This window comes from Manis pentadactyla, chromosome 1, assembly GCF_030020395.1.
Source record: "Manis pentadactyla isolate mManPen7 chromosome 1, mManPen7.hap1, whole genome shotgun sequence".
Taxonomy (NCBI): domain Eukaryota; kingdom Metazoa; phylum Chordata; class Mammalia; order Pholidota; family Manidae; genus Manis; species Manis pentadactyla.
This window is the reverse complement of record NC_080019.1, coordinates 218977002-219001736: the sequence shown is the minus strand read 5'-3', so window position 1 is coordinate 219001736 and position 24735 is coordinate 218977002. Positions and strand designations below refer to the sequence as shown.

General features: G+C 44.2%; 1 protein-coding gene across 13 annotated transcripts in view; it reads right to left on the bottom strand.

Moving 5' to 3' along the window:
- Positions 1-24735, bottom strand: part of FOXP1 (forkhead box P1) — a 568729-nt gene that overhangs the window by 15046 nt on the left and 528948 nt on the right. For 12 of the 13 annotated variants that reach the window (XM_057507395.1, XM_057507378.1, XM_057507370.1 and 9 more), the window contains 4 exons: positions 13236-13319; positions 3650-3851; positions 3466-3545; positions 2777-2878 (listed from right to left, as the gene is read on the bottom strand). In XM_057507395.1, the coding sequence (XP_057363378.1) occupies positions 2777-2878; positions 3466-3545; positions 3650-3851; positions 13236-13319 (468 nt within the window). The remainder of the gene's footprint in view (positions 1-2776; positions 2879-3465; positions 3546-3649; positions 3852-13235; positions 13320-24735) is intronic. The other variant, XM_036878330.2, reaches the window with a different exon arrangement.

Sequence of the window (24735 nt, the reverse complement as noted above, 5' to 3'; positions counted from 1 at the left end):
CTGGAAATGACCGCCCAGATGATCAGTATCCATCATCAAGTTATGTCTTACCTTCCTGAGCACAGACAAAAGTTGGCCCTTATGGTGGGCGAGTACCTTAAAGAACAGAAGATACCCGAGGACTGCTTGAGCAGAGCTCTCAATGGCAAAGCGGTGCTATTACTGCCCTGGACGGTTTGTATAGACACACACGTTTCTGGTCATTCCCAAGCTGAGACCCTTGACAATCTCAAGTCAAGGGAGAAGAGCTTGTAACATCTCATTTTTCCTGTGGGTTTTAGGAAAATCCACAACCCTCACTAGGTCCGGTAACAAGCATGGCTTGATCCTTTAGTTCTCCTTGTTGAATGTGAAGATCTAGACTCAAAACTGGACAGGAGGATATTACGTGTCCTTTACTCAAGACTTTTCTTCTAGGGAGTAAGTAGGTCACAGGTGGGGCACGGCAAGAGAACGCCTTGGCAAGGGGCCACACCTCTCATTCTGTGTACGTCTTTGACCCAATCCCAACAATGCTGCTATTGCTCAGACATTCTGCATGCCACCTCTTGTGCCACATGCCCCACGTCCTAATTTATCCTTCAATTTTGGATAATCGCTATCGGTGACTCTGTGAGAAGTCCAGCAAGATAATCATTTTTTCTGATATGAATACTTAGACTGTAACCAGACAAGTGGTATTATGTGGCTACATTGTCAACTTCTCACCAGGAGAATCCACAGGATAAACTCTTGAGGAAATCGTGGGCAATGTCAGCATAATTGGGGCAGGTTAAGACATTCAGGTCACTGAAAACACAAGTCTGCATAAAAATATCTCTGGAAAACATGGGACATGTTACCACCACACAAATCTGTCCTTCCAAGTTGCAGTCTGGTCTTTAAAGAAGCACTTTCTTTTATATACTGCACCAAGGCTTAGTATAAGCATGCTAATCAGGGTGTCCTATTATCTCCTGAAACAGTACTAGGGAAGTTAAATAAATAAACCCAAATTTCCTTAAAAAAAAAAAAAATCCAGAGAGCAGGTATAAATAAATATAGGGGACAAAACTGGAGAAAGAAATCAACGTTTCTCCTTATTTTAATCCTAGTCTGATGTCTTATATATAAAATATATATTAAAAAAAATGTTCAGAACTGAAAAGATCTAAAGCCACACCAGAAAAAAGGGTTCCTATAGGTCTGACCTGTAAAGCCACACGACTGAAGATGGAAAGGCAAAGGTCACCTCTTGTTTTCCAAGACTGCCCACCTAGGCAACCGGGAGTGTCCCAAACAGGTGAGTGGCTGCTCGGCTCTGCAGTCCCAACCTTACCCAGGCATTTCCTCTTCTGAGGTCACAGTACAGAGGAGGACGCTAGGTGTGAGTCCTTAAGTACTTCATCTAGTATTGTCTAGACTAAGGACGCTTTCTCCTGCACTTTGCAAAATGCGGAAGTGAAAGCTGAAGAGCTGTACTTAAATAGCTACAACTGGTAATTATTTTTACATTTGATCATTGGCTCTCTATAAAAGGCGATTTGAAGAAAATGTCCACTTCATGCTTCTACTTCCTAAATTGTTAAAAGCCTTCATTGCTAAAGATGCTTTGTATTTTATGTCCCCAAGGCAGGCTGAGGGAAAGAGGGTAAGATTTGGAACACAGGTTTCCTTCAGCACCCATGTGTTGTAAAAGATAATTTGGGCCAAAATAGATATTCACAGTTCTGTAAGGCTGATGAATTATTTCTATGGTTACAGTCACTGTCTTTTCAAATGCGAACTTATCAAGAATGTAACAGAGGGACTGTGTTTTCTGTTTTTGCTTTGGTTTTTCTGCCATATGAAGTTAAGGAAAATAGCAAGGCAGGCACTTATTTCAAGCAATGTAAATTCTCCTTGCATCGTACCATAAATGCCTATCAATCACATTTATAATAATGAAATGAAAAAGTATCCTAAAATAGTTGCATGTTGAATGATTCAGAATTTAGGAAATAAAAAAATTTGGGATAGTAAAATATGCAGAGGTATATAAAGATGTATCTGCCCTCTTTTATAGTAAGGATATTGTGATAGTCAAAGTGGGAAGATCCCAAAATTTGTGAGGGCTTAATGTAAATACCAAGGAAACCAACAAAATATACAAACTAATTGGGGAGCTGGGAATGAGGTCCCCACGTGACCCTTCAGCCTTATTGGTGACCTATTTTACAGCAAATTGTGTTGCAGTGAGGTTACATAACTCAGAAGCTACCTTCCTTCCCCAGTGTACCTGAGAATCTCCGACAGTCTCTTTTCTCACTATATTGTGTTCTTTCTTCTATGATGATTCCTGTATACAGTGTTAGTACTTGGACTACACTGGATACTCTGTCACTAGGTTAAGGAGCATTTTTTAATCCAAGCAATGAAGGTTATGTCAAGTTGAATCATTTTTCCAGGTTCCTAATGTTTAAAAAAACATTGTCTCTGCATCTCTGTAAATATATGGGGGCTGGTGGGGGATGGATGTAAGAGTATGAGGTTTTAGTAGGACGACCGTGTTGTCTGTTCCTTTTCCCTACACACTCCAGCCAGAGAGACATGACTTTATTGGCTGGTCTCGCCAGAAGTCTTCCTTCCCTGCATTTTAACACCAAGGGAATTAATTTTGTTCAATCAAATATTCCTAAAAATTAGAGTGTGTCAAAACGACATAAATGGAACTTAGAACAACGGCATGTGACCAACACCACATTCACTTCTATAAATGGCCAGATCCCAGGCTCGACAGGCCCGTGAGCAAGCTTACCTTCCACGTGGCGGCATTGCGTCGGAAGTAAGCAAACATTCGTGTGAACCAGTTGTAGATTTCATTTAGTGTTAGTTGCTTTTCTGGAGATTCGAGAATGGCCTGTACAGCAAAAGTAACAGGAGGAAATGAGTGACACCCAAGTCAGCAGGACCGTCATCAGTTTCTTGAAAAATCTAAAAGAACCGTGATTCAGAGCTAACTCCTAAGAAAGGTTTCACAAAATGATCTAAGATTAATGGTTGTATTTAACAGTTCAATAGCAAAATTCAAAATGGAAGTATCTAATTGTTTTGAGTTTTTATTTCTGTTTCCGTACAGAAATATTAATTTATAAGTCATTCATAAAGCAGAATCAAAGAGAAATGCAAAACATTTCACTAGCTGATTAAAGCTCAGTAATTATTTAGAGCTCAGATTAATTCTAGGGATCAGAGATTACTGTAGCTTGTGATAATTGACTTGCCATCTTTAAACAGGCTCATTTTCACTGTTGTGTGAAATGAATTTCCTAATAATCACATCGTATTGTAATACTTAATCAAAAGCAATTATGTTATATATTGCAGTTTTAAAAAACCTTATAGAAATGATTTTACCATGCTAGCATACTAAACGGTTTTAAATCTACGTCATCGATATGCCCACGTGCACATGTACCTTTTGGTGTACCTTCATTGTTTACTTACCTGCCTAATTAAAGATGCATATGTAAATGGTGGTCTAACTTCTGCGTTCTTATAAAATTCTTGGTTCTGCGCAATATCTGCTAAATAAGAATCATTGTCCTATTAATTATCATTTTTTAAAAAGAGGCTGGACTGCAAGACTCGGCTAGCACAGTTCTACCTGGGGCACACGTGGAGTAGCTACCTGAAGAAATGGGCACGTTGTATTTGTCTGAGTACCGCCTGCGGATGGGTCCCACCGTGTGCATGCTGGTGGTGGTGATGACGGAGGGGCCTTGGGTGACGGGAGTGATGGGGGCGGTCGGGGTCGTTGGAGTATGAGGTAAGCTCTGCGGAGAAGCCTCTGATGCAGACTTGGAGAGTGTGACACTTGATACCAGATTCAGCTGTGAGAAGAAAGCACAATTCTTAGAAGACCTTCAGGAAAACATCTGAAAGTGGACAAATAACACAGGGGCTGCCTGGCTTGCTGTATTTCCCGAAGTACATGTTCATAAGCAACTGAAATAGGAGAGTTTCTGCATAAAAATGCCCCTGGCAGGGCTCTCCTTTCCTCAGGAGACGGGTGTTTTCCCCAGAAACACCGTTAGGTGCCTGAGTGTCTGCAGACACAAAAAGGTTAGGAGGCCAGCGAGTCTGAGAAACGCTGGGTCAAAATATTATTGCCATCGTGACTTTGAGCCCTCTTGAATAGCTCAGGGTGCCCTGTAAACCTCGGAGAAGGAGAAAAGATCCTTGGGGTGCAAATGAGCACCACACTTTGGAAACGCCAGTCGGGGAACACTAGCAGAGCCCCGAGCGCCCTGCGGAACCTCTTGCAGCACCCTGGTGCAAGTGAGGAACTGTTTTTACCCACTTTCTATCAAAGTGCACTTTTACTGAAATAGCCACATGTGGCCAGCGGCTCCAGCCGGGCTGGCAGAGGGCTGGCCCACTCCACTCCGCAGTGAAACTCCACGGTTGGGAATTCTGCAGATATGTCTGGCTGTGTCTCGAGCTAAGAAGAGTGGCCCCGATATGCCATCGTTTAGTTCTATCAGTTGGCAGGGACTAATCTTTGAAAGCTTTCTGTGTAATCGTCATTAAACTCTATCAAAAATGGGATTGGAATCCATTAATTTAAAAAGAAAATGGCATATGAGAGAGCTACAACTGTATATTTTTTTCTTTTCTTCGAACTTCAAATGTTGGGCAATACAGCGGAATGATCTATTGCACCAGATCTGGAAAAAGTATCAGAGAGGCAAACGAATGACACTGTTTTGAGCCTTCCTTCTTTCTAAGCTGTTTAGCCTTCACCTTGAAGTGCTTCTCTTACTAATAATGGACAAATGGTTTTGTCCTCCCCTTTCGTAAAATTTGTTACAGAAATATTAAGTCTGGCTCTGCTGAAGAACTGGGTTGTTTCCAACATACCCACTAGAGCTTACACAGAATAGCTTATCTGAGACACTCAAAGCCGCTCCCAAATCCCAGCAACTTCAGCTGCGTGGACTGACTTGGTAACATTTTCTCAAACCTGATTTCAAACCACTTAAGTATTTCAACAGCACAATAGTCTTAAGTACAAGACAGTCTTTGTGGAAGGTGTTAACAATGAGATTCCTCCAAGATCATAATCAAAGAACATACTAAAACAAGAGTTCCAAATTTTTGCAAAGACTCAATATTACACATCTGCAGTAGTGCCGTAACAAAGCAGTGACTCTGGGGAAAAGAAAGCTCAAGTATCGCTGGGTGGACATTAATGGGAAACTGTAAACATGGTGCAAGGAATTGCACGGTGGGCTACAAGCTTTTAGCTGCACTTGCCTTTTCATCCCCCAGCTCCAAATGCTGACTCAGTCAAGGCCAGACAAGCCCGTGCACCCCGTGTGAAGAGAGCAAGCTGCGGACTTGGTACGGCTCTTCCAGGTGCCTGGGCCCTCTGGGAAGACGCTGTGAGCAGTTTTTTAATTACTCCTGGAGACCTGACTTTATGACACACATTTGCAAACTAAGTGCTACGAGTTCAGAGTATCAGCCAGGGGACAGAGAGAGCTGAGAAGCCAGGGGAGGAGGCTGGGCCTGACCTGCTCTTTACCTTGGGCCTTAATCACTGACCAAGGGCAGGAAGAGTATGTTTAAGCATCAGCCCAAGCAACGGGTCAAGGAAATTAGTGCACGACAGGCCAGCACTCATAAATAAATACACAGCTCTTAAAATTCAGATGTTGCTTAGCCTAAGGATATGAGAACACTGGGGAAGCCAGGGGTACTGTTTGTAAAAATCATGTTCTAAACCACTTGCCATCATGTGATCTCACACCATACCATACTTGAGAGGCTTTTACTCACAGTCAACTGATCAGCAAACTGAGGCTCCCAAGAGATTAAGTAACTTGCCCATATTCGTAACTTGGACCTGAAGTCACACACACACTTGTGAATCTAGGCCCTTTGTATAACCATCTTATGCCCAGTTAATGGGAAAAATAAACACTGATTTCTTTTTTAGAAAGGAGTCAGTGAGTAGCTTTTATCCCTGATTATAAATGACATTCAATAAGTATTACCGAACAATAAGGCCTCTGGAATTGAAATGAGAAGAACAGGAACAGACCCCACGGTGGTCGCTCCCGAAGAGCTCACCACCCGGTGCAGACACCGGCCAAGGAAAACATGCCCAGCAACCATAAAGGGGCACTGGTGACTCATTCGACTTTCTGGCATTTCTTCTCTGCTTTAGAACATTACCCTATACACCATAGCTTTCCTAAAAACACAAAGAAAATTGTAACATACGTTCACATGTCCTCAGGAACTGTGCATTCACCTTTCCAGTTTGGGGAGGAAAATCAAGTCCACTGGGTTCTGATTTCATAGCCAAAATTCAAAACTCACATCAACGTTCAGTAAGTGCAAGCCCACCTTTTGATGCTCCCATGCAAGAGTAGACAAGTCACATGGTACCACGTCATAAAATGTGCAAAGAATGGGATTCTCGTAGCTCTTACGAAGGTCTTAAGACCTGGACTGTTCACACCAAAAAGCAACAACGAAAAATAAAATCCCTCCAGATCAGCACGACCCACAAAGAAATGAAAGAGGTGCAGCAGAGTTTTCTGGAGGCTTTTGAACCTAGGTAGTGAATGGAAATAAACGCCAAGCCAGAGGAGAGCAGAGAGGGGGCTTGCTTACCAGGCTTGACAAATGACACCGTGATTCACACCCACTGCTGGGCTGTCTCTAATAAGCCACAGAGGAAGCAGCCAATCTCAGCTAATTACCAGATAAAAATGTATTGTAAGGACTCTAATTAGGAGATGAGGATGGAGGTGATCTAATGATTAAATGCTGCATTGGAGTGACCCCACCATCAGTGTGCAGTGGTGCAAGATGTCGCTGGAATATTTTGTAGAAACAGTAATTTTATTTCGATGAGGGGAGGCAGTAATATTTGTAATGACGGCTGTGAGGTAAACTAATTAAAAGACGGCTCCTAGAGGAAGAGGGTGGCTGAGAGCAGCTGTGCCCATTCCCACTCCGAGTGCCAAGTCCCGCCAGAGGAGCTGCACTCAAGTGGAAAATTTCTGCCTGACCTCTGCCCTTGCTGTTAATTTGCAGGAAAACTAATGACACATATACATATTCCCACAAAATTGTTCTAATTGCTCATTTGCCAAAGGAGCCCAGATTCCAAATTAAACATGACTGTAGTCTGTTGAGGGAAGGAAGAACAAAAAGCTGTAAAGCCCAAACACGGCGCTCGGCCTGGAGAACTCATCTGAAGGCTGAACCAACAAAGTTAATGAAATGTCAACCTCGGCAACGGAGACACAAGTTCATTAACTTTTAAACTTTTGTTGGATGACCGCACGCTTGTCTTGAGGAGAAACCATCTTCAGGGAGGAAGATCACAAGGCAGAGAGAAGATGGGGCATGGGGAAGGATTCTCAAGACAGGCTGTGTTCAAACCAAACCTGCTCTCTTAGTCAGTGAAGGTCTCTCTTTAAACAGTGGACCGGAAAAAAAAAAAAATTAATTACACAGTTAGAAGAGGAAAGCATTATCAGGAATGCTGTGGGTTTTGCCATGATCTTGAAATATTCATCTTAATTGTAAACTACTGCATCTTAACATAAGCATCAGTTAGAAATGAAAGCACATGGGCTTCGTGTTTCTGATTGTAGTTCAGGTCAGAAGAGAAGAATTTTTTCCAGGGCATGGAGCAGGAAGGGATGGTAGGGTTTGGAAGGGATGGAAGGGATGGAAGGGAGGGTTTCTTTTCCTATTTTTCTTATTGTGTTCATTTGCTATTTAAAAAGAAGTTGCTATGTTTAACAAAGTTAGCAACTCTGATATTTTCTGCATGGCAAGTTTCCATCATGTGATGGATTCGGCAAAGATAATCTCCTTGAAACTCTGGCCAGAAGTTAAATTCTTGTGTCACTTAAAATTGCTGGAGGGTTTTCGTTTTTTAATTTATGTGTGCTCTCAACCACTGTCTTTCCCCCCAGGGCAGTTACGGAAGGACCATCCTGGAAGTCTGACCCACCCCAGAGGACTGGAGCTGGATCGGCTGCCTGATATTCTGCTTAGCCCCTTTTTAAGAAGATTAATCTTTAGTTTCTCGACACTAGCCTCCTCTCTCTTTTAAAGATGATGAGTCACTCACATTTCTAAAAAATAAACAAACCACTGATGTAAACCCCGGACAGAAACAGACTTGTCCTAAGTATTCCCATAAGAACTCATTTTTATTTTTGTTTGTGCTCTTGCCTCACATGAAAACAGACTCTGAGAACAAAAGACAAACCTGAAACCAGAACACGCTGGGACCCAGCTGTCTAGTAGGGACCTTCAGGCTCAGGGAACTCGTTTTCCTGCGGTTGGTTTTACTGGCCTGCACGGGTTCAGGTCCTGCTTTAACTGCATGGCGTTTCTAGACATGAGTCACTGGCGTTCAGGGCCGGGGCAGACCGTGGGGAGCTGGCACGGGCGTGACAGCGGGAGGCTCCTGACTCTGTCCCATCCCCACTGGGCCCCGCTGCAGGCGGACAGCCGGTGGACGGCACCGCCGGGGAAGGTGGCCTCACTGACAGTCTTCCTGCCGACGGGGCATGGAATGGGGAACAGCACGTAAGACTAGTCTGTGCCGGGCTGTGCTTGACAATCTTTTATGACTGCCGAATATCATTTCTCCAACTCTAAAGCGAGGTGGCAAGCAGCCCAAAGGATCAGCCATTCCTTTCAGGGTTAAGAGACCCTCTTTTGCGAAGGGGGGACACTTTGTTTTCCTAGGAGCTAAAAACGATTTCAAAATGGCCCTAATTGCTCTGCTTAGGGGAAAAGGGAATGTGCAAAAAGGAAAATGTAATACAACATTTCGCTTCAAATATCCAAATTCCTGTAAGTATCTTATAGCATTTTCATAAAGTAGGATATACTGCCCACACTGTAATTACCTGCCCACCAACTCGGAAGAATGTGGTTTGTCCAGGATTGGGTGTTTTCTGGTGTGGTAGAGATACCCTGGAGCAAAGCACACCTCTCGTGTACAGAGCTGATAAAATATCAGGCACGGAATTGCCCTGACATCACTAAAGTGAGAAGTCTTTTTAAAAATTCCCAATGACTCCATAAAGTCCTAACACAGACAGGCTGTTTCTGCCGTTGTTAGTTTTGTCCCCTGGGTTGCACCTCCCTCCAAGGAAGCGTCCCCTGTGAACTCCCTGCCAGGAAGGTGCAGAGACGGGGAACCCCAAGCAGTTCATTTTGGTGTTGACTTCGAGAATGGTATGGAGTCTGGAACAAAAGAATACCGATCATTCTCACCGGGGCAGTTCACTACTGTCTGCTGTTCTGCTTTTGCTTCCCTTAGCAAGGAAAAGAGAAGAATCTTTTAAAACTCTACACATCTGGCCATTCTAAACGTCCGTCAGAAAGGCTTTTCCCATTGTATGCGCCGACTGCTGCAACTGACGGCTACTCTGGTAAACTTTACAAATCTTTGCCCATGTAGGTCCCAGACCTAACAAAATCAAAAGCTTACAAAGAAAGTAAGAATGAAAAGCCTATATGATCTGGTGTCAGCCTTCCCTTCCTTCCTCCGCACTGATCACCATTACATGCCTTCCCTGGAGAAACACAGACACACGTGCCACTTCCTAACCAAGCAACGATTCGCGAGGCTGCCTCCTTCCCATTCCCTCCTGTCCATCTCTCCCAGAAGGCTTCCCCAACCTCGCCGTCCTAGGCCGGGGTTCTCCTCACACGCGGCATGATCCATGCACTGAGAGCATGTGTTTGTATTTATTTACTAGTTTGTCCTGCAAGACTCCCACACACCTCAATGCAGAGGCAAGTCTCCTGTTTTACTACTACTCTGTGTTTTTATGTAAGATGCTCAGTAAATATTTGCTGATGCGAAGGTTTGATTTTAAATGCAGAAATTTCCTTCCCCCAAAAACCCCCTGCAGTTTGTGTCCTGGGTATAAATTATAAAAAGGAAGGTTTTTTTTTTTTTTTTTTTTTTTAGTTTAAAAGATTTCAGAGCTGCTGAAGGTGGCTGAGGGGCAGGAATGCTGAAAGCTCACAGTCCAGTTCCCCTAGATGCTTCCAGGTGTGTGCGGGCCTGTCAGTTCCAAAACCTTGGGACTGTCCCGAGATAAGCCCATCCCCTGACCATCCAGCTGTAAGGCAAGTTCCACAATACGATCCAGAAACCAGGGCTATGAGCTGGTAGAAGAGCAGGCCAATGGGAGTGACTGGCTACAAGTGACACTTACCACTCCAGTGGCATTTAGTGAAAAGCAACAGACGTTTACAGTGAAGCATTCTATCACTTAGTGACTAAGAATTTAAAATAAACATGAAGTTCCTCTTAAACAGAAATGGAAAAAAGAAAAAACTTCATAAACTTACTGGCAAAGCTGCACCATGGAAGTCCCCATCTATGGTGAGACTGACGCTCCCGGTGACTGCTTATTTCTAATCAAAGATTCCAGAGGGATACTCGCTTGAAACATATACCATGCATTCGATACTTAAGGTGGAATATATTAATTACAGGCAAAGGGAATACTCTGCACTTTAGAAATGACCATCAGAGAGCTCTGTATCCCTAAAGTTGAAAGAATTAAGGGGTTGCTATATGTGTGAGCCTCTTCTTCCCTATTTTTTTGGAGTGGGGGGAGGCAAGGAAGTAAAAATTTATGCAAAACACTACACGTCTACCTTTTATAATTAATTTCCCAATGCCTCACCCATACATATTTTAATAATTCCAGATTTATAAGATGGTATCTATAATAAAATTTTTTCTATTTTCCAATAAATGGAAAGAAGGCAGGTTCACACCAGCAACAGAATGTCACACAATATCTGCTTGTCAGGCACCAATTTTTACTTCTTACATGTAAGTTAAAGGATAGGGAATTTATAATGCTGCCTGTGAAGGGAACCACTTTTCATACACAAATGTGATCTTTTTTTCCAAAGGGTAATACAACAGTACATTTACATAAACTAATCCAAACAATCTATGTATTTGACAATGGCGAACCTCACACAGACGGCCTATTGTTGGTTTACATCTTGGAGTTCTTTATACTGGCTTGTAGCGCTGCTCTAGCTGTCAAAGGTTTGACTTGGACTCTAAATAAATGGTTATAGAAGTGCTGTGCAGCGATATTGGACTTCTTTGCAAAAGAAAACCTGCTGTGTATGAATTCAAAAGCTATTAATTTTTCAGTCAAAAATATTCGTGCCTATTTCTTTTAATAAAGAAATACTGTGCTGAGCTACTAAGAGATAATGTTGACTAGTGGTAGAGAATTTTCAATAGAGCGGTTAAAAATAAATTTAGTGGGAGGTCCCCTTCAAAGTTATAATTTTCTAGAATGTAAAACATTTTTTTTTTAAATACCGATCAAGACAAACCTTCCTTCTCTGTGCATTTCCCCCATGACTACTTCTCCCTGTTTATTGGCTGCTTAACACTGTCCTCATGGAGGTTCCCAGCCATCCTTCCGTGGCTCAGGGAGGCCCACAGATATGGCACTCCCTGCCAATCCCCACCCCGTAGCCTGCTGAGTGCCCCATGGGGTTTTGCAATTCCTTTTTTGCTTTTATCCCTCTACCTCCCAAGGAGCCCCATGATCTGAAGTGAGTCCATTCCTAGAGTGCTCGAGTCCAAACATCATTCTATTTACTGTTTTTCGTCCATGGAGGAAGTAGGAGACAGTCTCACTCTGCCCCTTGCTGTTAGGTCTCAAGACTCAAACCCTTCCTTCTAGAAAAAGCCATTTCAAACAAAAGCCAGGAGAACACTTTCAGAGAGTTCGAAGGCAATCAGTAACCTCAGCCAACAGCCATGCCCACTGGAGGACTCAACCAACTCCTTTTAGGGTCTTGCCCATTTGCCTAGCTGGGCTGGTATTATTCTCAGGATCCCCTCGCCAGGAGGGGTTGCTAAGAGCAGCGCAGACAGCTCAGGTGACTGCTTACTCCACACTATCGAGAGGCCTGGTGCTTCCTGTTCCTGTGGCAGCCTCCACATCCAGCCCTAGAGCGACTTATTGCAAAATACATGGAAACTAAGGGCCTTTTCCTAGGAAAAGTGGATGCGCAAAGTGTTTAATGATTTTATGTCCTATATCTCAGTAATGTGTTCTGTTTCAGACATTAATTTTGTCTGCCAACTGCATCTTGGCAGGCTACCATATTTGCTGGGTTAATAGTCTGACTCCGTTTTATTTCTATCACCATAAATCATACATATATGGGTGTATGTTTGCTTTATTTATAGAAAAAAAATCAGTCAAAACAGATAAACCAATACTGTGCCATTATGCTGCATCATTGCATATTGATTAAAATTGCTGGTACTAACTATAGATTGTCAACGCTCAATTAATTTTCACACAGTGACTCCAAGCAAAATCAAATAAAGGCAGTGTACCTTTAAATTTTACAAATCTTAAAAATCAAGAAGCAAAGCACCCTCTCCATTTTGCATAATCAGTGGAAGCGACTAGGAGATTTTTAGAAATTTAAGCATATGAGAACTACAACTATTAATGCAATCAATTCATAACAAGGAATGAGGCCCAAGCCAGGATTTGGGGTTTAGATACCATCCTTCTGCTTTGATATTAAATGTCTGTGCTTCAAGGTAAAATAAAAGGGAATAAAGCAAGAAACAGGAGATTCCTAAAAGTTACATGTAATTCAATATACCATGTTTGGTCTCCTAACTGTGAATGAATGATTTTCACTTCAGACTCTTAAGTAACCATTAGATGCTAGCCACAATTTTAACTTTTCCTTCTGACGGTCTGTGTCCTACGTCCTTCCTCTGCTGCAGTCAGACCAGACTACCACTCCTCTTACACCCACTGTCTCTTGCTACTCATTCTCAAATGCCTATCTTCTGCCTTCACGGTCTGGCTCGGCATTCCCACACTCAGAAAAGTTTCTGTTCTTGTTTTTTATCATCCCAGTGAGCTCTCCTCATGTATTTTAGTACCGTGTGTAGCACCAAATCACCTGTCGTAAGGGCGGGCTGCTTGTGGGGCCCCAAGGCCAAGGACCACACCTCATCATTCCAGATCTCCCTAAATGCCTAAATGCCCTCCTCCTAACGGGAATAAATAAAACACTCAACTGAATACAAGTCCTTCAAAACACAAAGCTGCCAGGGTAGGCTGTCCTGCTTCCCATCCCTGGGATGGGAGGGAGAGAAGAAACGCCACAGGGCTCGCCCTGCAGGGCTGCCCACGACTTACGGGCTGGGGTGCGGCCTTGGGCTCCGAAGACTTCACGTGCAGGTGGCTCATCATGGCCTGCAGGCGCTCCTTGTCTTTGGCGAGCTAGCAGGGAGAAAAGGCTGTGTTACTGCTTTGAATACAGACACTGTACTATCTGAACATCCCAAATGACACATTCTCCAAATTAAATTATGGCACCAGCACACGGGACAACATCTTTTTCACTGCTTCATTATTTTGAAATCTATACGACCACTGCCAAACTCTAAGTAACTAGAGGTGTCAGTGTTAAGATTTCCCAACACAAGATACATCAGCCTTTAACTGGGGAGTTCCAGACCTGCTGGCACCAGGGAGCCCCATGTAGCACAGACAGCTAGAAGACAAAAACGTGAATCATGCCTATTAACCAACCTTATTCATGAGGAAGCCAAAGAAAAACGATCGAGGTAGCTAAAACTCATAAATTGCACCTGTTGTGGTTGTGGAAAAACTCCTAGACACATGGATGTACTTATGCAAAATTAACTTCGTCTTTCTTAACGGGGAGGCACGGCCGACACTGCTGACCAGCGACACCGACAGGCATGGGGCTACATGGGGCATCAAGTCCCCATGTTTCAAGTGAATGCAGAGTAACCTTAGTCACGTATTCAATATGTGAGTACCTACTACGTGCTGATCTCACCTTAAAATTTTAAATCTGCTCATTCTATAAAAAATTTAGCACCTGCAGGCAAACTTTCTCACTGGATGTATAGAAGGCACTCAAATACAACCTACTGGGTGGGTGCTACTTTATTTGGACTGCTTTATTAACACAATGATGATAGTTCAACAGTTGGGCACAGGGGATGTATGATAATTTGGTTCTAGGTAGTTTTGCCACAGCATCTCTACCACAAGCATGTATGCCACACAACTAACTGGCCCTGAGACAATTCTGCCATAAAAGAAAAAAATCACGAAAATTAAAACACGGACATTCACTAATAACGACATGAAACATAAAAAATGAGCAACAAAATCAAGAAGAGATTTTATTAAGAAATATGAAATATATGAATATGTTTAAAATGCATAGTGTAGACTCATGGCAATACTGCAAAAAAAACCCAAACGATTTTATTTTGCGGCTTGTACCTATGCTCGTGTCTCCAAAGGCCTTAGTTCATAGTATTACAGGTTTGTTTGCTTTCTTGTCGACTCGTCTCCTCATGCGGCATTACCCTCTTTCTCTCTAAAATGTCTGTCTTCATTAAAAGAGGTTATCGGCTTCCGAACCCTAGAACACGTGCATGCCTGTGCCTGAGCTTCCTACTGCGTCGCCGAGCTGTGGCAGGGCCGTGTGCTCCCGGCGCCCCGTCCGTGCCTGCGAGGCGTCCCCAGCTCTCCCGGCACTGCGCGCTCAGAGATCCACGCTACTCTGCAGACCATGACGAGGGCTGAGATTTATATAACACAGCAGCAGAGGGGCTGCATCAAATGAGAAATGAAGCCTAACTGCCAAACAGGTGATGAAACCAACAAACGGCCAAACCAAACTGTCAGCCAGTGGTTTTCTTTCTTTTAGGGCAGAACTGCCCTCTGGCCCATCAATTATGTGGTGAGGACGCTGCAGCAGAGATGTCTGCAGCCAGGGTGCTCCCAACAAACATTCCAGGCACAATAATAATTACCTCTGTAAAAGAAGTGGGGAGTGTGTGTCCCCGAAAGGCAAGGGCATGGTTCAGAGCACAGCTGTGGCTCTCCAGGGACAGGCAGGGGGCCTTGGAGAGTGGGGGCAGGGCAGGGGGTGAGAAGGAGTCAGTGCTTCTGTGGACCCTGTGTCCAAAGCCGTGCCTGACAACTAAGGAGCAACTCATTCCTCGTATGTCACACAATTAACCTCAAATCTGATAAATAGCGACTAATTTTTTGTAAGTCCAATTATTCCAAAATAAAGACCACATGTGACTCACATTTTAAATAAAGGTGTTTTCTAAGGGAGGAGGGCTGTTTTAGGAACTGGGGAAAAGTAAAGCAAAGGGCAAAGGTACAAAAAAAAAAAAAAAGCAAAGGAGAAAAAGCCCTCAGCTCATCTTAACTGACTGCATGACTCAAGCCTTATCACAGCGGCTTTTTTTTTTTTCTTTGTATTCCCTTGTGGTTCAGGGAGGAATAAATTAAGAAGAAAAAAAGCCTTACAGTGTTAGCATTTATCTATCTTTCAACAAACAGGAAATGAAAATGATACCATATTAGGAGCCACTTTATGTTATTCATCCTCTGTTCTTTAGTAAGTTATTGAAGGGCCAAACCAAAAGATGCTCGAACACATAATGCTAAAGGAATTTAGTTTTCCAAAGTGGCTCAGTTAGGACAATTAAAATGCTACTTTCCTGCAGTTACTTGTTTCTTTATGTAAGTGTTCTAGGGTTTTAGATATTAAAGCTAAAATATTCTTACGATTTTTTTTAAAATGCTTTTTTTAAAAAAAACTATCATGGGCAGAACAAATTAAGGCATATATGTCACTCTCTTTAAGTAATCGTCTGCAGTCCCGAACTTAAAGTACAGGGTGAGAGGAGATATTTACTGAAGTGTCTGGTGAATATTAATTGTAACCTCATTTGGGAGTAAACATGGCTGACGTAGCAATTACTGACACCAAGCAGAAGGAAACCCAAATTCCCAACATCCAACGGACTCACCACTTCTATACTGAATCCAAATGTCTACCAAGCTGACCTTTCACTGGTCAAAGGCAGTTAACACCACGCTGCAAACACATACCTAGGGTTTGTACACACAGCCACATGCGTGACCCCGGAGGTCACCGCCATAGGGGACATCTTATTTTGCCATAAGGATATTACTTAGGATTCACTGTCTACTTTGAGTATCACCAGGGTTCCTTATTTTGCGTCACCTCAACCCTACCTGCCTACTTCTGCTTCACTATAAAAAAGATGGGCAAGGTTACAGACAAAGGCGACAATCCACCTTGTTTTTGTTTGACTAGTGCAAACTGGCGTGTGATATTTTCTCAGATGAGTTGTGGATTTTTCTCATCAATTACAGCTCTAATTCTAACACAAACTGTTTTACCAATTCAAGAAAAAAACCTGCCAAAATCACTTTTTTTTTAAGGCAAAAAGGCTAAACATTCACACCTATTGAAACCATATCCTCTCTCTACAGTGGCTGTCTGGCATTTATAAATACTCACTGGCCCTTCAAAAAGCTTTGATTTTTTTATTACTTCTTATGCCATTATTGTATAAGCTCACTGTCCCTATCAATTTTCACGGCACCCTTTCATTATTATGAGAATACAAACATTTAATATTACCAAGTATATGCCAGCATTCCTTCATAAACTGAATTCCATGAAAAGCAAAGAAAAAGAAGATGAGAAATTCAGCCCAAAGGTCAACAAAAAGTATACTTGGTAAACTTAAAAATGTCTCTTATGTTACATTATCAAAAGAGAATCATTCTCTAAAAGCCTTCCTGGTGGGTGCTGAAGCAGCAGTTGGTACTGAAGGAATGGCAACACGCCCCACATTAAGGGGACAGTGTTTTTGTAAATGAGCAAGTTCATTCACCAAGCCTGCAGAATGACAGCAGAGCTGAACAGGGGCTAAGGATGTGGACGCCACAGGCTAGGCTAGATTCAAGTTCTGCTCTGTGACTCTGAGCACATTAGCTACCCCCTTCCAGAATTTAGCTTTTCCTTCTAAATATGGAATAATCACCTTTGACCTTTGAAGGGCTGTTTTAAGATTAGGTAAACCCCTGCACTAACAAGCTTAGCACAGAGTTCAGTGCCTTGTGAGCGCTCAAAAAATCTCATGTTTTTTTTAAAGGAAAGTTAAATTGGTCTCAGCTAGCTAGACTTCTACTGGCTGACTGTATGTTTGGAATCTGGATCAACATAACGAGGGTTCGATGCCGTTTGCAGTTGGGCTAACTGGGGAGAGAACTGTGTTATTTAAAAGCATGGAATGAAAAGCACAGCAGAGATGAAGCCCATTTCTTATGGACTCAGTCCCTTGGTTCTCACTGTATCTTTCCCTCATCCTAGGAAATGCCTTTTCTCCCCCTGGCTGACACAGGCCATCCTCTCTTTTATTAGCCGTGGCCTCAAAGTGGGTTTGAAGATAGACCAGGCCGTGAAAGACCAGGGCACGGGCATCACGCAGGACCCGGGAACTGCCGAAGGCCAGCGGCTCCACTTGACATCTTCAAGACAGACGGAGGAGATTAAATGCATTCTTTTAGCAGAGAAAAGTGAACACGGTTTTAGGTTCATTTAACATGATCATTTTATATGTTGTCAGGAGGACTAATCATTTTAAGCCCAATTTGGCGGTTCTTATGTGTGAGAAACAAAATTCTTCTGAAATAAATGAAGGATTCTGGATATGTAAAAATGTTAGAATGACTGAGGACAGAGGAGAAGAAGGGGCCAAGTTGCTCTTCTGATGTCACGGAAGCCGGTGCAGCTGTGGCTTTTCCAGACCATCTGATCCTATCATTGTTATTTTCTAATTGGGGAAACTGAGGCTCACAGGGTGAATTTACCTGAGGTGATGGAGCTGGGGAGGGGCAGAAAGAAGACTAGAATCCCAGGTACTTGACCCCTGGTCTGACTCTCCGGCTGCAGCAGGATCACACGAATCATGCCACATACTCACTGAAAACACAGGTCTTCCCCTCCCACCCACCCTGATGCTCAACTACTGGTGCCGACCCTCCACGGAGGGAGTGCTGTGTGGTCTGAGCAAGCAGGGAGCCCATTTGTGAGCAGGGACACAGGACCAGGTGGTTTTCAGAAGGACACCAAGTGCCCAAGTTGGATGAGGCAGGTCTGCGAGACCCTGCGCTCTCCCACGGACAGAGCGCCTTCAACAGCAGCCGGGAGGTTTCCTCAGTCATCTGGTCTAGTAAAGCGGGCCAAACACAACTGACTGAGGCAGTGTGCACCCAGTCCTCCAGGCCTATGAAGTACGTATGCTCAAAAGAACAAAAACAAGGGAAAATCCAAACTCAACAGTATAAAGAGTAGAAATGACATTCTCCTACCAAACTGTTTACCATACAGTAATTTTCTACCCACTTTATCAAACTATGGTCGTTCACGTGCCTTCAAAACTCAGCACAGGGGAAACCTGTGAACAATTCTTTAACACCGACCGAGGCACTCAGGTTTTATTCTGTCACCATCTTAACATTCTTTACATGTTATTATTAAAGACTCTCTTGACATTCAAAGCAGACGTACACTAATACTCAGTCATAGTCTAGGAATTCTAATGCTCCCAGAGTTGAGCAGGATTTTAAATTATGAAAAATGAGTGTCTTGGTTTTCAAGGGACATGGAAGTGAGAAGCCCAGAGACTCACTCTCTCCTTTTTCTTGGCTCCAGTCACAAAGCAGTGGCAAAATGAAGCCAGGATACCCTGGGGGCCCCGCTTTCCCCAGCGCGCTCTGAGTTCACTCAGGGAGGGTCTGATGCTTTGCAAGGCCACTGCTCTGAGGAACTGTCCAATCTGCAGTGGGGGGCACATTACAGAGAACACGTTTGGGGAAGTCCAGGAGGCTAGTGTGATCATTAAGTAATGCTGCTAATGACAGAGTGACCACATGTGAAGTCTTCAGAGTAACTGATCTGCTTAGGCTTAAAGTCTCTCTCTGCTGTAGAAACCTGCGCATGCTCCTCCCAGCAGATTATTTTCTTGCAGCTTACAGTTCCCGGTGTAGGTGACGTAGAGAACCCCGGAGTGAGCCTGGTGTCACCAACTCCAGCATGCCCTGCTGTCACGGGTCGCGCAGGAGCGAGCTCCAAGAGGCAGAGAAGGGCACGGCCTCACTAGCCAAGCTTTAAAAGCAGTGGCCTGTGACGCCTGGGTGTGTGCACAGAGGCCCACTAGGCCACGGAGGCGCTGGGTAGAAGCCTCCAGCACACGCCACCAAGGAGCACAGGCCTCAGAGTCTGGGCTGCCGTCCTGCATGCTGCCCATTATTTGCCACTGGCTTTGAACCAAGTCCTCAGAACTTCTAAACCCCGGTTTCCTCGTCTGTAAGGGAAGGGCGCAAGAAATTATTTTTTTGACTCTTAAGAGGTCAGTGACTGTAAGATCCCTAACCTCTTCAAAGATCAAGAAGAAATAAATGGTAGAAGTAATGGTAGAGTGCCAGAGATATGTTCATTAAATGTAAGATGTATACTGATTTCCAAATATTGTTATTTTTCCTTTAAAAAATGACTCTTAGGGTTGAGGGAACAGGGCAGTATTTACTCACAGGAGGACCGCGGGGAGTCAGTGAACCAAGGTCTGAAGCCCCAGGATAGCAACTGGCACATAGTAGGAGCTCAGTAAATATTCTATCGAGTGGTTTTCAAGCTCCTTCATGAAACAATTAAAAGCAGAACCTGGGGCATTCAACAGGTCTCGTCCACAGCCAGCCCGTTCAAAATGAACGTCAGAGTGCCAGCTCTCTTCAGCTTGGCCAGGACTTCCCCAGTTTTGAAACTGCAAGTCCCAAGTCCCAGGTAAGCAAACTGCTTAGTAGGGTTGGTTCACCTACTTCTTGGGGGAGAGAGAGATGCACTTAAGCACCCTCCTCCTCCCTCCGCCTACAACCCAGGCAAAGCCTTTAATGGTTCCCTTGGCCTGGAGTGGCCTTGCCAACAGCCCTTGCCCCCATCCCCCCTCCACAACACCTCCCTCCGTCTCGGAAACCCTGCCTGGTGGGCAGCGGAAGGCGGGCTGGTGTGCACCCCCTCCTCAGTGGCACACACGCTGGAAGAGGCCGCCTGCCTCCTCTGCAGCCAGTGCTCACAGCACCAGGGGCTTGATCGACAGTCAGGAATGGACTCAAGGTAGGAGGAACAACAGGCACCCGCTCCGGCCCGGGCCAAGCACACCAACCCCCTCAATTTGGTGACTCCTTTCTCTGGGCTGCTTCCCATCTTCACTGTAAAAGGTCTGTGGGCTGAGGGATCGTATGAAGCCTGTTCTGAGCACTGTCCCCTGACGCAGGCTGATCCACAGACATGATGAAACACAGATCTCTAAGGCTTCTCCTCTTTCATTCAAAACCCATCTTCATACATCAGAGAAGATGTGCTGCAACTCAGCAGGTCACATGATTATTCAAACCAATACATGTGGCCAGAAAACCGTACCTATACCATTGAGAATCCCAGCTTTCTAAGAACGGTAAATCTGGCTGAAGACTTTTTTCTTGTCTGTGAAATCAGATCTTCCCTTTTCCCAACATGGAATTTCATTCCAGCCAATGAGATTCCTCTTATGGTATCTCACCCACAGCTTAATGGTTGAGAGACCTCATAAACATGTCCAACCTGAGTAAACCCAGGTAATTAATATGGATTAATATGGATTTAAATCACTAGGCTGGTATGTGTAGACACTATGTGCTATTGGGGAAGCCTCGACTACTTCCTTACAATCCTGGCCTTGTGTTTCCAGTTCGTGTCTCTGCTCCTCTGTCTTGTGCCTGCGTGTATGTGTTGTGGGAGGAGTGTACATTTCATGCCCTAGATAATATATAAGCCCATGCATATTGATTGTGGGGACATTTTTTTTTCCCTTCCAGTTCTAACACTTCTCCCTGTCTGCATATCATCCAGATGGATCTGTCTAAAGAGAACATCTAACAGAGGAAATCTTAAAAGGCATTCCCTGACCCCAGAAAGCCATGCCCAGGACCCAAGTGGTTTCTGTGCTGTCCCTCTGTCCTGATGGTGGTTGTCTGTCTGTACAGTGCAAGGCATTCAACAGTGTCTCCTGGCTTATGTCGGCTTCCAGGTCAGAGATGGGGTTAACCACCATCTAGCCCACTGAAAAAAGGTAAAAAAACTACAACTGTGTAACAATGGGAGGTAGGCAGATACTCGAAAAGGCTCAGAATGCTCACTGAGAAGTGCTTTCTGATGCCCCTTCCCTCTCAGTGACACCAGAAACAGGGTATACCCTGAGAAATGAATTAACCAACCTTTCTCTGTTAACTGGGTCTACACAAGTCCATTGCTAAGGAAACATATTTATAGTTTTATTTATATTTGGTATCTTCAACACAGATCGAAACAATACAGATGCATCACATGCACCTTGATGATCAGACAGAACTACGTCCATAACCCATCATCTTGCTTTCTGCCAGGATGCCCAAGCTCTCCCCAGTACAATCATAAGAGTGATTTGATTCAGTGTAGTATTAGCCAGGTCACACCCAGAAGGGGAACATCTCTAGCCACAATTCCCTAAGGCTAACAATGGTTGTTTAAAAAAAAGCAAAAAAAAACCTGCAGCTATTTCTTTAGGGAGGTAAGAAATACAAGAGCCTTCTACCTCTGGGGTTTAGAAGTGGCGACCCACAAAGGTAGATGGGGAGGCACTGGAGTGACTTTCCCGAGCTGGGGTCACATGTGGTGCTGACCGGCCCCCCAAATCGTCCTGGGGATCCTCTCACAGTGATTCTCCACAGCAGACATAACGAACCTTTGTCGATCGATATTGTTAAGACCCAATGTGAGCTTACTGGGTGTGTTTTCACAGTGGGAGCACACAGGTGGGGTGACCTCCCTCCCAGATGTAGACGCCAGAGACCTAAGTACTCCTCTACAGAGAGAGAGGCCTGCAGGTCTGGGTGGTGGGGGAGACATCCCCTTCTCTATTACAGGGATGGCCCTGTGGGAACTGACTGCTCTTGCCTGTTGTGCTAAGTGGTACAACCATTTTTCAGATTCATGTTAATAAACGGTAATTTTGTAATACACTTTGAGTTACTTGGAGATTCAGGTTATTTCATGGAACTGAGAAAAAGGCCTTCTTTAAGGGAAGCAGAAGTGGCCCTGGGGTGGGTCTTGTACGGGGCATCCTCTGCAGATGAGCTGAAACCTTATTCCGCTGCTGAGAGAATGGGGGCCGCACCAAGGGCAACAGATGGGTAGGCACTCCGAACACAGGCGCTCCCTGCTGAGCGTCCCCGCAGTGCGGGGACCCCGCCTCCCCGGTGCTCAGCAACAGTGACTGCTGTGCAGTCGGTCAAACAGTACATCCCTAGCCAGAGGCACATGCAATGGCAGATGGGACAGCGCAAACCGGAGACGCCGAACATTCGACACCTGGGAAGCCTCCAATGAGTCTAGCTGTGAGGAGGGCTGCGCCTTACCCCAAATCCCCCAAATGTGCCATGTCTGCAACCCGAAGACCCTCCATCTAATCCCGCACGAGGGCAGCTCTTCAGCTCTGCCTCGGGGTGAGGCTTCTGCAAATACTAAAACCTGATGCCACTTTCTTGAGTGTTTTATCAGCTTGAATAATAACTAATGGATAAAAATCTTTCTGGGTTTGGCCCCTGTCCAGCACTGAGACTCTCTTTTGGGCATGTTTCTGGTGTTCTCAAGAACCCAGCCGTGTCAGCTAGCACCACCCAAGGAACGGACGCCCGCTGGAGAACTGTTTGTTTACAGTTTCCTTTTCTCTCAGGGTGTGAAAATCAGGAGTGCAGCTCTCTCTGTTCTACTCACTCTCATACACCCTTCTGGCTGCAAGGAGGTTCCTGCTGTTATTATAGTCTCTGGTTAATGTTTGCTAAATGACTGTGAAGATAAGGGCATCAATGAATGACTATTCCTCAGCCAGCTTTCCATGACCCCCAAGATCACTAGGTGCTCGTCATGTGAACTTGCGGTTGAGGAAACTCACCGACATGGTGAGCGGACTGGTTTTATATACCAAGGCAAAAAAGAAAGCGGTAAGAAGGGGCCATCAGACCCTTAGGCAGCCAGGAACCTGAGGAAACAAGCTGCTAATCATGTGATGTTTTTTTTTTTTTTTCCTGATCCTCTAGACCAGGTTGTTTTTTTTTTCCTGATCCTCTAGACCAGGAATTGCCTGGCAAACTTCTGCAAGGGCCAGCCAGATAGTAAATATTTTCAGCTTCAAAGGCCCTGGGTACTCACTCAACTTTTCTGTGGCAGGGCAGAAGTGGCCACAGATAACGCGTAGGTGGTGGGCATGGTCGGGTCTCAGTACATTATGTATGGACAGTGAAGTCTGAATTTCATGTCCCTTGTCCTTCCCCATTCCAAATCTTCAAGATGTAAAGCTCTTTCTCGGCTTATGCATCTGGCTCACGGGCTGTAGTCTGCCAACCCTTATTCCTGAGAAGTACTATGTCATTGCCCTAATAATTCCCAAGCTTTGAAGAACTGGAAACCTTCAGAATTAGCTTCTCTCTTCTTCCACTCATCTTTGATTCCTATCCCATGTTAAAAAACCTGCCTTCTATGGACTGAGGGCTGAAGGATAAGGGAAATCTATGAATACATGAAATCCCTAAAACAAAGATTCTTCTGTCAGTCTGGACTACTCCCGGGCCACACCCACCAAAAAGCAACATCAAAGCTGCCGGGAGACTTGACTTACTGATGATCTAACTCCATCCCTTCTCCCACCGGTGCTCTGCGGAAGGTGAGAAATAATGAGTCAGCTAGACACTTGGTTCCAGAGTGATACCGGCCCAGTGCTCACACGCGAGTCTGCGGTGCTGGCCTCAGGAGCCATGACAGCCCTGCTCAATACTTACTCCAGCCGATCATTAGGGATTTTAGCAAGTCAGTAAATAAATGCAGGAAGTTGTGTTCCTTTAGAAGCACCCCCACCAATACATATAAATCTAGGCAGCAAAATCCATATAGTTTGCTCTTTCGAATCCAGTTTTTCAAGGCCTTACTGTATACCAATCATAGGCTTTGGGGGTGGGATACACTACTTTTCTCCTTCCCAATAAACATGCTCACTTTAAAGATGTTTCCAAAGACAGGTCGAAATTTGGAGATTTCATGATGTACCTACCCTCTGCCTGAATGAATACCCTACAGAGAGTTCGTTATCTGTACTATGAATGGAAAAATGCTAACTAGCTAAAGAAAATAACTTTTGAGACAATCTTACTAAAAAAATGTAATTTGTCATAGAAGACGATAACTAATTTAAAAAAATTCTTTCAATCCTGAAAAGTCACAACAAAAAGTTTAAGTGTGTTTTGGCTGATTTTTCTCTGCAACTATTTGAAGCTGTAAATGACTTAACTCAGTAAAATTCCAAATGTAATTATCTTCTGTACTTAGCCTAGGGCTCTCCATATATCTTGGCCTTGCTGTCTTGCATACAAAATAGGCTTTTGGATGGCTGGTAACAATATAATGTACAACACTGTTTTAATTTCCCCTCATCGGCTAACCTCTTGCCTACACTAAACCAGCCAGAGGAGGAAGCCTCAGTGAGTCATCAAGCACTCAAAAGCATTTCGGAACTCGGTTGTGTAAATGGGGTTTACAGGGTCAGGCTTTTGCAATTGTACATTTTAATAATCTCCATTTCTGACCCAATTTTACTTTTAGAAACTAATTTTCTATTAATTACACCAAGAATGAAACTATTGTGAACATACGGTGGTTCATCAACAAGTGACATCAGGCAGGGGAACCCATGTT